The sequence below is a fragment of the Artemia sp. Qi Xiang Cuo genome, chromosome 11 (genome assembly GCF_049724085.1).
Source record: "Artemia sp. Qi Xiang Cuo chromosome 11, ASM4972408v1, whole genome shotgun sequence".
Classification (NCBI taxonomy): Eukaryota; Metazoa; Arthropoda; class Branchiopoda; order Anostraca; family Artemiidae; genus Artemia; species Artemia sp. Qi Xiang Cuo.
In genome coordinates, this window is record NC_142804.1 from 38,926,825 (window position 1) to 38,944,713 (window position 17,889).

The following is a 17,889-nucleotide window of genomic DNA, read 5'->3' on the forward strand; positions in this document are numbered from 1 at the left end:
CTTAAATGGTTGGTACGTGATGCATAATGATCACAAATAATCCGAATGAGTCCCTACTCTCTTCCAGTCCTTCTAGGTAACTCGTTTTTACAGTTGGTGTATTAAATTCTGGAAGTTAGAGTTTTTCAAGCTTAGCAGCCTGACCATTTCAAATCAAAGGGCCAGACAAGAACAATGTGACAAAACTGTAGTTAGGCCTTTTTTTTGGTAAATTTTTACCAAATCATATTATTGACTTGCAAATAAAGTAAACATACCACTCGATGCCTTTTTTATGCTATTTCCAAATATAATACTGATTTTTGTTGGAAATGAATTTTACCCCCACCCCTATTTAGCCTATACCAGTTCAGGGTAAATATTTGCACATTAGGGGGTAAATTTTTACCAAATCATATTATTGACTTACAAATAAAGTGAATATACCACTCGATGCCTTTTTTATGCTCTTTCCAAATATAATACTCATTTTTGTTGGAAATTAATTTTAACCCCAGCCCTATAGGCCCTATATTCCAATTCAGTATATATATTTGCACATTAGGGGGGGGGTGTCGACAAATTTTATTTCTGATGTAAAGGGGATGTAAAAACTTAAATGGTTGGTACGTGATGCATAATGATCACAAATAATCCAAATGAGTCCCTACTCTCTTCCAGTCCTTCTAGGTAACTTGTTTTTACAGTTGGTAGCCTATATTAAATTCTGGAAGTTAGAGTTTTTCAAGCTTAGCAGCCTGACCATTTCAAATCAAAGGGCCAGACAAGAACAATGTGACAAAACTCTAGTTAGGCCTATTTTTTTTGGTAAATTTTTACCAAATCATATTATTGACTTGCGAATAAAGTAAACATACCTCTTGATGCCTTTTTTATGCTATTTCCAAATATAATACTGATTTTTGTTGGAAATGAATTTTACCCCCACCCCTATTTATACCAGTTCAGGGTAAATATTTGCACATTAGGGGGTAAATTTTTACCATTATTGACTTACAAATAAAGTGAATATACCACTTGATGCCTTTTTTATGCTCTTTCCAAATATAATACTCATTTTTGCTGGAAATGAATTTTAACCCCAGCCCTATAGGCCCTATATACCAATTCATTATATATATTTGCACATTAGGGGGGGTGTTGAAAATTTTTATTTCTGATGTAAAAGGGAGGTAATTTTAAAATTTAACCCCAACCTTCTAATGTGTAAATATATACCCTGAATTGGTATATATGGGGGGTGGGGGCCAAAATTCATTTCTGACAAAAATGATTATTATATTTGTAAAGAGCATAAAAAAGGCATCAAGTGGTATATTCATTTTATTTGTAAGTCAATAATATGATTTGGTAAAAATTTACCCCCTACTGTGCAAAAATTTACCTTTCTTTTCAATACAGGACACAGTAGCATAGGAAGGGGGGAGGGTAAATATTTACCAAATCATATTATTGAGTTACAACTAAAGTGAATACAACTAAAGGCTCCACCCTTATATATACCAATTCAGGGTGTATATTTGAACATTAGGGGGTGTGGGTAATTTTATTTCAGATTTAAATAAGAGGTAAGTTTAGACTCCCCCCCCTAATTTGCGAATATATACTCAGAATCGGTACATAGGCTAGGGGTGGGGGCTAAAATACATTTTCGAAAGAAATTATTTTTACAATTGTAAAGAGCATAAAAAAGGCATTGAGTGGTAAATTCAATTTATTTGCAAGTCAATAATATGATTTGGTAAATATTTACCAGGAGGGGGGGGGGGGGTGGACCAACCAGAAAATTTTTACCAAATCATATCCTTAACTTACAAATAAAGTGAATATACCACTTGATGCCTTTTTTGTGCACTTTCCAAATATAATAATCATTTTTGTCAGAAATAAATTTTACCCCCTCCCCTATATATACCAATTTGGGGTATATATTTGCACATTAAGGGGGGGGCAAATTTTATTTCTGATGTAAATGGGAGGTAAGTTTAAACTTTACCCCCCCCCCCTTAATGTGCAAATATATACCCTGAATTGGTATACAGGGGTGGGGGTAAAATTCATTTCCAACAAAAATGATTATTACATTTGGAAAGAGCAAAAAAAAGGAATTGAATGGTATAGGCTATTCACTCTGTTCATAAGTCAATAATATGATTTGGTAGAAATTTACCAACCAACCAGGGTGTCAGCCCTGGAGGAGTGGAAAAAATTGGTATAAAAGGACAAATGATTGATTAGGGCCTGCCATGCTAAAAGTGCAATAGTAAAGTAGCAATGCTAATTGGCCATTTTCAAATTTATTGGCAAATTTTGTTTGAAAATACCATTTTTATATATAAAAATAATTTTTATATATAAAATTTTTTATTTTCATTCTTTTTATGTTTGTTGAATAGTGTCCCTGAAGAAGTCAACCACCCCGAAAAATGCCTGCAAATTGTTGAAATAAGTTTCAAAAAGTGCCTCATCAAAATGAGGAGTTTAAAGGCCTTTTTGAATGATAATAGAGATAGTCTTGTGGAAAAGGCAGTGGAATTTGCAAAAGCTATTTTTGATGAGATGGACATTCTCCTAGCCAAACAAAGAAATATTAGAAGAAAGTAACTGATGCCCAGAGAAAAAGCTGCAGACAAGCCTCTAACTTTGGAAGAAGAACTAAAAATATCAATATTAGTGTGCATTGACACATTTCAACAAGAAATCAACATGCATGGCCAAGGCATGGAAGGAATATCACTTCTGTTTGCTATCTTGGAGACCAGGAGCTTGCTAAAGAGTTCAGAAACTTAAGTGCTAAAATTAGTGGCCTGTTTAGTTGAGAATTACGAAGAGATATCTTCAGAAGATATGTTAAATGAAATCCCATGTCTGAGGAGGTTTTTACAAGTGGCAAACATTCCTGAAGAAGCGGCTGAGACTACTGCAGTTTATAGTTGAATATGAGCTTCCAGACCCTATTCCTAATCTTAACTTTAGCATTAAGATTATACCTGACATTATGTGTCTCTGTTTCTTCTTGCAAGAGGAGTTTTTCTAAACTCAATCTTATTAAAAGTTATTTCAGATCTACTATGAGCCAAACTCAACTATTGAGCTTAGCCATGCTATGCATTGAAAACAGTATACCAAAAAAAGATAGAATTTGATGAGGGTATTTCTAACTTTGCAGAAAACAAAGTTAGAAAGAAGAGGTTCTGAATGAAAACATGGGTTTTTGAATACAGTACATTTTGTTAAATTTGTCCAGATAAACACATATATATGTATATAATGTATAGTACAAAAAAAACATGGATAGGCCTATAGTAAAATACAAAAGCTAGAGCTATTCTTATGTTTCCTCTTAAAAAACTTTCATAATAAAAGCCCCTGCCCATTTTAGACTTACTTAATATAAGCCACGAATTAAAATAGTGTTGTTTCATATTGTTATAATAATGGTAAAATGTATAAAATGCTATATTTTGCTTAAATATATTTAAGTTAAATGCTCTAAAATGTTTACAAACCAATGTTCTTCTGCACGCAATTTACCTTTCTTGTCACTCCTTAATTCAAACACTTCAATTAGCTTTTTTAAATTGTATTTTTCTACGATAAACATGGCTAATGGCTCAACAATGTTTAATTGTTTGTTGGGGGGGGGACAAGTTGAAATTCTTCCCAGGTGTCACAAGACCTTGCTACACTACTGACAGGACAAAAATGAAATAGACTAATGGGTATAATTCTATCCTAGGGACTCCTTGCTGTTTTGAAAAATAGTTGATTTAGGTGAACAAAACTCCAAGGAATACATCCAGAGCCTTAATAGTCTCCTGGGAAGGAATTCCAAGCACCTACCTCCACTGCTGCTTCTTCCAAAGGGCAGTGACCTTTGATGATCTGTAACAACCTTCACAATCCTAGCCTAGGATTGTAGGTATAAGCCTAGAATTCAGGCTATTGAGAAGGAAACAATTCTTAACTCATAATATAGGCCAACAGAAAAATTGTAGGGTAAGATACCCAGTAGTAGGCCATCTAATCCACTCTTTACTCTCTAAATCATTGTGAAGTCTTTATCATACCATATAGAAACTGGATTGTTTCACCACTGGATGTGTCAAAATATTTTAGCAAACTGCCTATATGATTAGCTTTAATACTTTAACAATACATTACACTTGTAATTCCAAATATACTGATATACAGCAGTGAAGCCTAATCTTGGCCATACGTTTTAAGCTTGAACTTAATCTTAGAAAATGTTATCTCTAATTTGGCACAGGATCTTAAAGTTAGAGCAACCTATCCTAATGACAGACACAGTCAACCTTGGACAGACTTGATCTAAGACAAGAGCTGTGAAACAGAATAAATATATTTAAATAGACTACTTTGTAGAGTTTACTTTTATCAAAATTCAATTTTTGAAAGAATAGATGTTTTCTAAGATTAAAGTCAGCCAATCCCAACTGGCCTAGTACAACTCCATACACACAAAGTCCAAGATTGGGAACCTGATGTCTATGTATAGGAAAGATTAGAACATCTGGCCAAGATTAGGCACTGGCCAAGTATTGGGGATCTTACCCTAGTTAATGCTTTTTGAAGATACTTCCACTATACTTTAGCCCCTCACTGTGCAAATATATTGCCTAAATTACATTTTTCCTATACATTTTGGTGTGTATCACTGTTGTTTTTACCCATGTACCCATAAATTGAATCAATACTGATGAAATCAAGAAAGATGAAAACACTTTAGAAATATATAATTTTGGCTGTATATTTGCACCTTAAGGCAAGAGGGTTGAGGGTAAGGTGTTGTAGAAGCACTTTAAAAATATGTTAAATACAATTTGTTTGTATTTTATGAAGTAAGAATTGTTTTCTTAACATGTTTTCTCTTCAAAAGCCCTAAATCTAGACTTCAATCAATCTTTGTAGTGTGAAAGTGAAATCTTGCAAAATATATGTTATGTTAAAATGAGGCAAAAGAAAAGTGTTTTGAGCCTCATACCTTTGTTCAACCTTGATGTGTAAATCTTTAAAGATATGTAAATTCAATCTTTAAAAGTATGTAAATCTATTTCGAAAGTCTAGAGAAAAATCCTTGATATGCTTTAAAATTCGATTGAAATAACAGAAATTGTATTTTTGGAAACTGAAGAGATAGAAAAAGAGGCTGAAAACTTGAAATTAAGCTTAAATGTTTTCTGTCAGAATTCAGATAGATCACTTGGCAAGACCTTCCCAGGGTATAGTCTTGGCCCTGGTTTCATGTTTAAAAGCCCCACTTTCCTAACTCAACTGCTTTTCAAGATAGCAAGAAGCCCCCAAGGTAGAATTATACCAAGTAATGGAATATACCATTTAATTTTCTTTCTAAACATATTGATCACTGTCATCATCAGTGTAGGCCAGGCCTACCCCATTATTAAAGCCAATTATATCCCTAGTTTGGCAAAAAGTCAAACTTTAGTATAAAGAGCGATGCATCAAAGAGGGGACAGCCCCCCTCATATACAAATAATTTTTGTTTGTTTTAAGTTTTAATATTGCTCCTTACTTTTCAGTTAAAAAAAACTTATCTTTTTTTTTAATTTGAATTTATAATCTTTTTTCAAATAATGCTGAATATTCAATTCCCCCTCCCACGGAAATTTCCTGTAAGGAAAGTTCTTGCTGAAAATTTTGCCCAGGCTATTCTCCCAGAACAACTCCATATGTAAAATTGAATTGCCAAAAAGGATAAATAAAAAGAATTTTGTGTGCAAAGTCTGGCCAATTCCCTCCATGTAAAATTTCCCCTGGAAAGTTCACTATGATCAACAAAATGGAAATCTCAAAATTTGGATCAGATGACTTTTAGGAAAAAAGGGCTGTGGAAGGGGGGACTAGTTGATCTCCCATATTTTATTCACTTAAAAAGGGCACAAAACTTTTAATTCCCGTTCAAATGAGCTCTCTACCAACCTTCTAGGATCATCATCCAATACAATCACCCATGGGGAGAACAAAAACAGAAAAAAAACAAGTAAACATGCATCTAGGATCTCTTCTCTGGCAAAAATTACAAAATTCCACGTTTTTGAAGATGGGACCTCAAAACATCTACAGTAGGGTTCTCTGATATGTAGAATCTGATTGCGGAATTTTCATTAAGATTCCTTAACTTTTTGACTGTTTCCCTCTTTCTTCAAAAACCAGGCAAATTTTCTCTGACTTTTAGCTTTTGATGGACAACATTAAACTTAATGAGTTTTGCATATTTGCAATCATACGCAGCGCGCTAGCGCTGCCTAAGTAAAGAACGATGTGGGCACAATGTGTTTTTTGGTTCTCCATACCCGGCACTTTGTATCAAAGGAGTTGTCATAGAAACTTCGAAATGGGCTCATTCGATTGGAAATTGGAGTGGCTAGTGCCCTTTTTATTAGTTGAAAGTAATTGGAGGGCAAGTAGCCCCCCCACATCCAGTAGTCCCCCAAATACATACAATAAAAATTGTGAGATCGTTATTTTCATTATCGTACTTGGCTATTAGATGGAAAATATGTTTTTGAGGAGGACACTCCCCACAACCCTCCGGGTATGGGTTTTAACTTATGCCCTAGGGGCATGTAAGGTTTATGTAGGCTTAGTTGCAGAAACTTCTAAAAAGGCTCACTAGATTGGAAATTCAAATGGTTAGTATGCTTTTTAATAGTCGAAAGTGATTGTAGGGCACCTAGCCCCCCCCCACGCCCCCCATTCCCCAAAACACATCCAATAAAAATTTTGAGATAGCCATTTTGTTCAGCATGGTTGATTTCCAGATAGAAAATATGTTTTTGAGGAGGACACTCCCCCACATCCCTCAGGGCAAGGGTTTTAAGTTATTCCCTCGAGGATATAAGGTTTTTAAAGAAGGCGTGTCATAGAAACTTCAATAAAAGCTCATTCGACTGGAATTTCAAAGGGCTAGTGCCCTTTTTAATAGTTAAAAGGGATTGGAGGGCAACTAGCCCCCCTCCCAAACCCATCATTCCCCCAAACACATCCAATAAAAATTTTGAGATATCCATTTTGTTCAGCGCAATTGATTTCCAGATAGAAAATATATTTTTGAGGAGGACACTACCCCGCAGCCCTCAAGGCCAGGATAATAAATTATACCCTGGGGGAATATAAGGTTTTTGTTGAAATCTTTGTCTTAGCAACTTGAATAAGCGCTAATCTGATTTGTAATTAAAGGGGCTAGTGCCCTTTTCAATAGTCGAAAGTGATTTGAGGGCAACTAACCCCCTCTCACGCCCACCTTTCTCCAAAACGCATTCAATCAAAATTTTTAGATAGCCATTTTATTCAACTTAGCTGAAAGTTTTTGAAATTAGGTCCTTGAGGATGACAATCCTTCCCCCCACAGCCCTCAGGGCAAGGGTTGTAAATTATGCCCTGGGCGCACATGAAGATTTCATTCAAAGTTTTGTTGTAGAAACTTCAAAAGGGCTCATTCGATTGGAAATTCAAAGGGCTAGTACCCTTTTTAATAGTCGAAAGTGATTGGAGGACAACTAGCCCCCCACGCCCATCATTCCCCCAAACACATCCCATCAAAATGTTGAAATAGCCCTTTTATTCAGCGTATTAGATTTCCAGATAGAAAATATGTTTTTGAGGAGGACACTCCCCCACAACCCTCAGGACAAGGGTTTTAAGTTATGCCCTGGGGGCATATAAGGATAGAAGGCGTTGTCGTATAAACTTCGAAAAGGGCTCATTCGATTGGAAATTGGAGTGGCTAGTACCCTTTTTAATAGTCGAAAGTGATTGGAGGGCAACTAGCCCCCCCCCCCACGCCCATCATTCCCCAAACACATCCAATCAAAATTTTGAGATAGCAATTTTGTTCAGCTTAATTGTTTTCCAGATAGAAATTTTGTTTTTGAGGAGGACACTCCCTCACAACCCTCAAGACAAGGGTTTTAAGTTATGCCCTGGGAGCATATAAGGTTTTTATAGATGGCGTTGTCGTAGAGAATTCGCAAAACGCTGCTTTGACTGGAAATTCGACGGTATAGTACCTTTTTTAATTGTCGAAAGTCTTTGGAGGGCCACTAGCCCCCCCCCACACCCATCCGTCCTCCAAATATAGCCCCTATAAAATGGTAGAGAGCAATTTTTTTTCTGCGTAGTAGATTTCCTTAGAGAAAATATGCTTTTGAGGTGGACACTCTCCCACAGCCCTCAAGGCAAGGGTTTTAAGTTATGCCCTGGGGGCATATAAGTTTTTTATAGAAGGCGTTGTCGTAGAAACTTCAAAACAGGCTCTGTCGATTGGAAATTCAAAGGGGCAGTACCCTTTTTAATAGTCGAAAGTGATTGGAGGGTAACTAGCCCCTCCACGCCCATCATTCCCCGAACACATCCAATCAAAATTTTTAGATAACCATTTTGTTCAGCGTAGTTGATTTCCAGATAGAAAATATGCTTTTGAGAAGGACACTCCTCCACAACTATCAGGGCAAGGGTTTTTAGTTATGCCCTGGGGGCATATAAGGTTTTTATAGATGGCGTTGTTGTAGAAACTTCAAAACAGGCTCATTTGATTGGAAATTGAAAGGGCTAGTAACCTTTTTAATATTGGAAAGTGATTGGAGGGCAACTAGCCCCCCCCTATCACGCCCATCATTTCCCCAAACACATCCAATCAAAATTTTTAGGTAGCTATTTTGTTCAGCGTAGTTGATTTCCAGATAGAAAATATGTCTTTGAGGAGGACACTCCTCCAGAGCCCTCAGGGCAAGGGTTTTAAGTTATGACTTGGGGTTATATAAGGTTTATAAAGAAGGTGTTGTCTTAGAAACTTCAATAAAAGCTCATTCGACTGGAAATTCAAAGGGCTAGTGCCCTTTTTTATAGTCGAAAGTGATTGGAGGGTATTTAGCTTCTCCCACACCCATCATTCCCCCAAACACATCCAATAAAAATTTTGAGATAGCCATTTTGTTCAGGGTAGTTGTTTTCCAGATAGAAAAAATATTGAAATGTTTAACACTTAACTAAATTAAACTAAATTAAACACTTCTATTTGTGTTCAGATTTTTAAGAGGGTGTATGTTGTTAAAAATTGCTGAAAATTTTTCTCCAGCATAAAAATAGCAGCCCAAACTACAAATCTTTAAAAAAACAAAAAGATTTAAAGTATTATTTTCTTTTTCTCTGAAAAGACTATTTCAATATAAAATGAACAGAAATGAATTAAAAAAACTTTTCCCACAAAATAAGTTTTTCAAAGAAAAGTAAAGAGCTCCATTAAACAAAAATGTGCACAAATAAAATCAAATAATCTACCAAGCGTGAAATTAACACAGATCATCATCAATAAATAAAGGAAACCCAAAACAAACAGAAATTACAATAAATAACCGAGTCAAACTCAAAACGAGAAGAAATTAACATAAGTTGGGCTCAAAACCCCTATGCCTTCCCAAGGCCAGAACATAATTTGCACTTTACTGAAAAATACAAATGAATGTGCATTGTCAGTTTAATATACATATACTTATATTTAGTAATCAAAATGTTAATATTATTTGATTTATTAAAGTTATAAAAGTAAAAGTGAAAATTTTTTCAGTAAAGTGCAAAAGAATGAAGAAAATTTGCAAAAAGAATGCAAAAGAATGAAGAATCAAAAGAATGAAGAAAAGAAGGGACTATAGAAAATCTACCAATATTCCAAAATATGTGTAGAATATAGGGTATAGAATCAAGCAGTTTGTTGCAATTCAGGCAATTACAATTCAGGTCATGGAAATCGAAACTCTAAAAACAAGAATTTTTGTAACAATTAATGCCCCATAAGAATCTTTTCTATGCTGATTCCAAATATATATGGCTCATTAAGTTTAATATTGCATATCAAACACCAAAAATTTGAGAAAATTCACCTGATTTTCAAAAGTGAGGAAAATCCACCCAAAAGGGAAGTGTAATTGTAATGAAAATTACTTTGTTAGACTCAACATATTAGTGAACCCTAGTGTGGAAGTTTCAAACTCCTATCAGATACAACGCTATAGCATTGCCTATAGTAAAGGCCATAAGGCTCCAGTGTTTTATTACTTTTCCCCCTTAGGAACTTCATATGGAAGGGGTGGTCGTATAAACTTCGGAAGGGGCTGATTCGATTGGAAATCGGAAGTTCTAGTGTCCTTTTTAAGATCAAAAATGATTAGAGGGCAACTAGCCCCCCCCCCAAGCTCTTTTTCCCCCCAAATGAATCCAAAATAACTATGCATAAAAAAAGCATAAAAAATACATGCATAAAAAATGCATAAAACAATGCATAAAAAATAACTACAAACACGATTTTGGGTATCGCCTCACTGCAGAAGTCTAAAACCTACTGCATCATTGGCGCCTTACTGAAAACTATATGAGTCTTGAACAGTGTTTGAAAGTGTAAATAACATCTAATGTAATATTACATACACAATGGTATAAGTTGTTGATAGATCCATCCGGGCAAGCTGCTTTTTCCACTGTAATTTTTATTTTCGTTTTCAATACTCTAAGAACAATAACGGAATAAAATTGCAATATAAGACTAATTACTTTTTAGTGAAGTGCTACTGACAAAAATGACCTGAGGTTTTTGTAGCTAAATAAGGGTGGAATATTTAAATTGTGTTGTTAGCACAATTCTAGTTGTCGAGATCAATCTTGGGAAGAACTAATAAATTAAACTGAATATTTTATGTATAATGATATTAATTGCTGAAAGCTCATCAGTTCAAAATTTTACTATAATTTTACTTTTTGTCTTCAATATTAAGTACAAAAGAAAACATTTGTAATATAATTCGTTTTCAGTAAAGCGCCAATGACGCAGTAGGTTTTAGGCTTCTGCTGTGAGGCGATACCCAAACTCTTGTTTGTGGTTATTTTTATTTGATTCAAACTTGATTTGCATATTCAATTTAAGTTTCACTTGTTTTAAGATTTATTCATTCATTTACATTAATATATATTGTATGTTTGTTCGCATTGATTGTTTATTTAATTTCTGTTCGTTTTAAGTTTCATCTAAACTTTAATATCAAGCTATTATTTTTCGCTTTAAGCTTGATTTTCATATCCAATCTAAGCATTACTTGTTTTCATATCTGAACATTCGTTCAAATTATTACTTGCTGTATGTTTTTTGCAATGATTGTTTATTTAACTTGTGTTCGTTTTGGGTTTTATTTATTCTTTAACAGTAATTTCTGTTAATGATGGGCTTGAATTTTAAAATGTGTTTGTATCTCCTGAGCCTAAGTTTAAAATGGCCTTTACTTTTCTTTGAAAAACTTATTTTTCGGAAAGTTTTTTAGTTAATTTTGTTCGTTTTTGATTGCAAAAAGTTTCAAGTTTTTATGGAATGGGGGGGGGGGGTTCCTTACTGTCTGATTATTCTTGGTTTTAAAAAACGGATCTAGAACTTTCAATGAAATCGAATGAGGCTTTTTTCAAAGTCTATACGATTACCTCTTTGATAAGAACCTTATATACGAACAATAGACAGCTTGCCTAACTTGTTAACAGTAATTGACAACAATGAATGGATTGAGAAAATATCAGGTTTAATTAGCACGATCTTGCGATAATTAAGTAAATTACGTTATTTTAGACTATGTTAGGGGGAGGCGCCCCCTCGCCCCTCCCCTGGATCCGCCACTGCCTTACACTTTCTGTTTCTTTCCTTGTTAGGGAGTAGAGCAGATGCCTAATAGGTATGTGTTAATACCAAATCATTGTAACTCATTTGGCCTTCAGGTATAAACAGAACTAGTTCAAAGGAAGGGGTGGGGAAAAAGGGCGTGGGGGGGTTATTTGCCCTTCGATCAATTTTGACTCTTAAGAGCTGGACTAGAACTTCCAATTTCAAGTCAAATGAGCCCTCTCTGAAGTTTATACGATAATCCCTTCCTGCCCCCGGGCCCTGGGGGGTGTTGTCAAGGGTGGAGATTTGTTACCTAACCTTTCAGCTATTTTTAATAATATAGTATTTTTAATCCTTGCATGGTAAATTGCTATGAGGGGAAAGCAATAAAAAGTATCAAAGCTATATAAGATTCACTAATTTGTGTTTGTATCGTTTATATTTATGTTTGTAAGATAGTTAATTTTAGTTTGTGTTCGTTCAGGGTTTTGTTTATTCTTTAACAATAATTTCTGGTATTTTTGAGTTTTAACAATAAAAGGAATTAATTTCTACTGGTCCCGAATTCAATATGGCTCTTTACTTTTTTTAGAAAACTTATTTTTATTTAAGGTTTTTTTTAATTAATAATAATAAAACATCGACGCCTTATGGCCTTTACTATAGACAGCTTAATTACATGCCTCTGTAAAATCAAACGTGATTTTTTCCCGCAATAATGAATGGATCGAAATAATAGCTTCTAAAAACAGAAGTTGGGTTATTCCATTTATCTATACAGAACGATCAATGTCATGCTAATTAAACCGCTTTCTGGATTTTTTGTGCCACAATAATTTATCACTTATTGTAAAGTATGTGTTTTAACATTATTTTAACTATGGCTGTAATTTTCATGAATTTATAATAGATTTTCTATGTGTTCTTCCCATACAAAACTTTACCTTATTAAAGTATTTGGAGTGGGGGCAGAGTAGCTGGCATAAAGAAGAAAACTTTAGCGTACAGTAGGAGAGGGGGAGGGTGAGGTTGGAGACTCATCCAATACGGGGCGGAACTTCACTTATCTCCTCCGTTCCTGATTTAGGAGATTAGAGAGACTCTTTGGGCTGTAGAATGTTGGACCGTTTGAGTTGAGGAAGACGCTAAAATACTCAAGAATACTTTATATTTTTAGTTATTGCAGGATTGCTTTAATAGATTGTGGAATGGTGAGCCCCCTGGCCCATGATTTGGGTGAGCCTTATTGAACCTTACTCATAATATGTAATTTTGATTAATTGTCCCGTGTTATGTGCATATATTATTCTATACATGTTATTTTGAGTTATACTTTTATCGCATTGCGTTCATTTTTAAGCCTTGAGATAAAAACTGAAACCTTAGCGTAAACAGTGGTGGGGGGAAGTCTCCCCCCTCATATTCATAACTGAGCAGCCACAGAGAAAGTAATACAAATGAAAATAATCTGTCTTCTGAAAATGTCTTTTTTCAAAAGACACGAAAATAATCGTCTAAAGGAACCCGAAGTGCTATCTTTGACATTTCCTTTGATTCTTTGTTCCCGTTACATTCAGATGTAAAATTTAGAATATTATCGAATGGGTTTTGTCGTCCCCTCCCTGAATAATTAACATTTGGAAACCCCATCCCCTGGGAAATTCCTCCCCCCTCAACGAACCGTTTATGGTCCTGTTGACAATTTCCACGCGTTAAATTTCACACAGCAGAAATTTCCTAGCCGTGGAATATGCTCCCCCAAACATATTCCCCTCAGATAATTTCGGATATTCGTAAAAATGGAAGCTGAAATTTCTACTCAACTTTTTAGGTCAGAAGCAATGCTATAGCGTTACCTAATTAAAGAGCCATAAGGGTTCCATGAGTTAATATTTATTTATTTTTCCATGGGCACTTTATATGTAAGAGCTGGTCAGATAAACTTTGCAACGGGGTTCATTGAATTACAAATTAAAATTTATAGTGCCCTTACACCAGGAGCAGATCCAGGATTTTTTAGGAGGGGGGGAGGGCACAAAATAGGTTGATCTGACAAAATTGTGTTAGGAGCAAGTTTAATTAACGCAATCTTGCGTTAATTAAGTAAATTACATTACTTTAGACTACGTTTGGGGGGGGCTAGTTGCCCTCTAATCTCTTTTGACTCTTAAAAAGTGAACAAGAACTTTCAATTTCCAATCAAATGAGCCCTCTCTAAAGTTTATACGAGTGTCCCTTCCATAAGAAATAATATGAAGGATTCGGAGAATCCTTAAATTACAACCCCTGCCTTCAGGACTGTTGAGGAGTTTTTATCCTCAAAGACCGAATTTCCATACCTTAGAACTACGTTTAAGATAATGGCTATCTTAAAATATTGATTGGATGTGTTTGGGGAAAAAGTGAGCGTGAAAGGAGGCATAGTAGCCCTCAAAGCCTTTTTGACTATAAAAAAGAGCACCGGCTATTTGAATGTTTAGTCAACTGATCCTTATTTGAAGTTTCTACGACACTGCCTTCTATGAAGACCTTATATACCCCCAGGGTATAACTTAAAACCCTTGCCTTGAGGGTTGTGGGGGAATGTCCTCCTCAAAAATATATTTTCTATCTGGAAAAAAAGTTTGTAGAACAAAATGGCTGTCTTAAAATTTTTATTGGATGTGTCAGGAAGAATAATGGGCGTGGGGGGGGGGGCTCGTCTCCCTCCAAACACTTTCGACTATTAAAAAGGGCGCTAGCCCTTTGAATTTCCAATCGAATGAGCCTTTTTTTAAGTTTCTACGACAACGTCTTCTATAAAATCCTTATATGCCCCCAGGGCATAACTTAAAACACTTGCCCTGAGGGTTGTAAGGGACTGTCCTCCTCAAAAATACATTTTCTATCTGGATATAAACTACGCTGAAAAAATGGCTATCTCAAAATTTTTATTGGATGTGTTTGGGGAAATGATGGGCGTGGGGGGGGGGGCTAGTTTCCCTCCAATCACTTTCGACTCTTAAAAAGGGCTCTAGCCCTTTGAATTTCCAATCGACTGAGCCTGTTTTGAAGTTTCTACGACAACGCCTTCTATAAAAACCTTATATGCCCCCAGGGCATAACTTAAAACTCTTGCCCTGAGGGTTGTGGGGGAGTGTCCTCCTCAGAAATATATTTTCAATCTGGAAATCAACTACGCTGAACGACATGGCTATCTCATAATTTTGATTAGAGGTGTTTGGGGGAAGGAGTGGCGTGCGGAGGTTAGTTGCCCTCCAATCATTTTCGACTATTGAAAAGGGAACTAGATCTCTTTATTAGGAATCGAATAAGCCCCCTTTGAAGTTTCTACGACGACCCCTTCCGTATGAAGTGCCTCTGGGGAAAAAAAAATTAATAATAAAACATTGGAGGCGTATGGCCTTTACTATAGGCAACGCTACAGCGTTGCCTCTGAAAAAAGTGATGAGAGGGCAACTAGCCCCCCCCCGTGCTTTTTTTATGCAAATGCATCCAATAGAAGTTCAAAATAGTTCAAAGATCAGATTAAAAAACTTTGGGGCCAACACAATTCTCCAGGGCCCAGGGGCAAGACAAGACGAGACCTTTTATTGACAAAAAAACATGATAAATAAATTTTTAGACTGGTCGACAGAGAGCAGGACTTGATGTGTCTGCTGTAAACAAATATAAGAAATTACCAAAATAACAAATACAGGATATCAATAAAAAAACAAACATACAAGGTCGGAGATAACAGATGAGGCCACCCCAGCGCGAGAACACCACAACACAATTCATACTAACATCTATTATTCATCAATCCCAACTTCCAGACAAAGAACCATTTTTGAAATATGTTTTTTTCAAAGAAAATTGGCTCTTGAAACTTGGGAACATTTCTTCTAAATTAAGTTTATTTACAATATGAGGAATCTGGTATCTGATTGAGAATCTAGCTCTTTCTGATATAATTGGAGGAAGGTGATACTTCTTGGAGCGGACATGGTGGACAGGAGAAATGAGAGTCTCAACTATACCCAAATCATGAAAATAATTTTTTGAAGATTGGATATCATAATACCTCATTGCTATATGCAGGTCTTTCAGTTGTTTAAGATTAAGTATATTGAGAAAAACATATAAACTTTGTGTTTCCGAGAGATTGTGAAGCCTCATTGGGCGATAAACAAAACTACCCAAACGTTTAATATGCTTTGTTTTGAACTATCTGATGAGGTGACAGATGGACCATAATTGTTTTGAAACAGGTTATAGGGCAATAGTCAAGATATTATTCAATTAGGGAATGGTATAAAGTTATAATGATAGAAAAGAGAAATGCATGTTTTAATCTATGAAGACAACCTAAGTTATGGGCAAGTTTCAATCTAAAATAATCTGAATGCTTACAGTAGGATAAAAGCTCATCAAGAATAATCCCAAGGTAACGGAATGAATTTACTCTTTTTATCCTACTTTGGTTTACAGTTAACTCTTCTATGGTAATTTTATTTATTGCCCGCTGTGACCACCCAAAATCATGAATTAAGTTTTGGAAAAATTCAGAGCTAGGTAGTTGCATGCAAACCATTTATTCCAAGATTTTATTGCTATCACCATTTTTTCAACCAACAAAGATGGGGTTTTAGCTTTTAAAGTCACCGCCGTATCATCTGCAAAAATTACTGCTAAGCTACTATCTTGGGGTAAACACCTCGGAAGGTCATTTATATAAATCAAAAATAGTAATGGCCCTATATCTCCAGCAAAATTTCATGGCTTAGCCTATTAAATGCCTTTTTTATATAATAGAAAAGAGTAGACACATGATTATCATCATTTAGCGAATCATTGATCTCTAAAATTAGTGCAGCAATAGCTTGTTCAGTAGAATGACCCAACCTGAATCCAGACTGGTTTTTAGTAAATAAATTTCTTTTTATCAAAACACGAAACAATTCTTTTTGAATAATTTTTTTTTAGAACCTTAGATATTGGGGAAAGAATAGCTATTGGGCGATAGTTGCTAATATCTGTTTTATCACCTTTCTTATGAATTGGAATAACTCATGCAGATTTCCATACTTCTAGAAAGATCCCTGATAATATAGATAAATTTAAAATGTGAAGCAACAGGACATGGATTACACAAGCAAGTTCTTTCAGAATATTTGTGGAGAGCCCATCTAGACCTAGGGAATTGTGTCCAAGGCTGGGGTTATCATAGGACTGGTTCGCTGATAGCTGGAGGTGCTTATTCTGGCCTTCCCATGGCCAGAATATAATTTGCACTTTACTGAAAAAAATATAAGTATTTTTACTTTCATAACTTTGATAAATCAAATAACATTAACATTTTGATTACTAAATGTCAGTATATGTATATTAAACTGACAATGCACATTCATTTGTATTTTTTTTTCAGTAAAGAGCAAATAATATTCTGGCCTTGGGAAGGCTTAGGAGCTTTGAGCCCTACTTATGTTAATTTCTGCTCGTTTCTAGTTTGACTCGGTTATTTATTGTAATTTCTGTTCGTTTTGGGTTTCATTTATTTATCGATGCTGATTTGTCGTAGTTTCACGCTTGGCAGATTATTTGATTTTAGTTTTGCTCATTTTTTGCTTAATGGAGTTCTTTACTTTTCTTTCAAAAACTTATTTTGTGGAAAAAGTTTTTCTTAATTAATTTATGTTTGTTTTATATTGACTTAGTCTTTTCAGAGAAAAAGAAAATAACACTTTAAATGTTTTCGTTTTTTTAAGACTTTATAATTTAGCCTGCTATTCGTTTGCCGTAGAAAAATTTTCAGCCATTCTAACAACATACACCCTTTTAAAAATCTTGACACAAATAGCAGTGTTTAATTTAGTTTCATACCTCCTCTAGTTGAACGGAAATAGAAAACTTGATACCATTTGCAAAAAAATCTGTTTACTTTCTTTGATAGCTTTGATAAACTTACGGTATTTTGATTTCGTTAAATTTTAAGAGCAGAAGTAGCCCCGAAAGTTTGAACATAATACCCTCAGTCTTTCTTGGGATACTGCTGAGATGCCTTATTGGGAATTAGCATTAACACAGTGCATTTTGATTTAATCTTAAGGCAAAACTTAGTTTTTAAACATAATGGGCAAATGGGAGAGGGATTAGTTAACCTCCAATCACTTTTGGCTATTAAAAAGGGCATCTGGCCTTTCTATTTTCAATCGAATGAGCCCTTGTCG

The 17,889-nt window shown here is 35.1% G+C and overlaps 1 protein-coding gene across 3 annotated transcripts in view; it reads left to right on the forward strand.

The window, feature by feature from the left end:
- Positions 1–17,889, forward strand: part of LOC148946962 (neutral amino acid transporter 9-like) — an 82,246-nt gene continuing 64,357 nt past the window's right edge. For all 3 annotated transcript variants that reach the window (XM_089096764.1, XM_089096767.1, XM_089096765.1), the window contains exon 1: positions 1–76. In XM_089096764.1, coding sequence (XP_088952890.1) covers positions 27–76 — 50 coding nt within the window. In that variant the 5' untranslated portion in view covers positions 1–26. The remainder of the gene's footprint in view (positions 77–17,889) is intronic.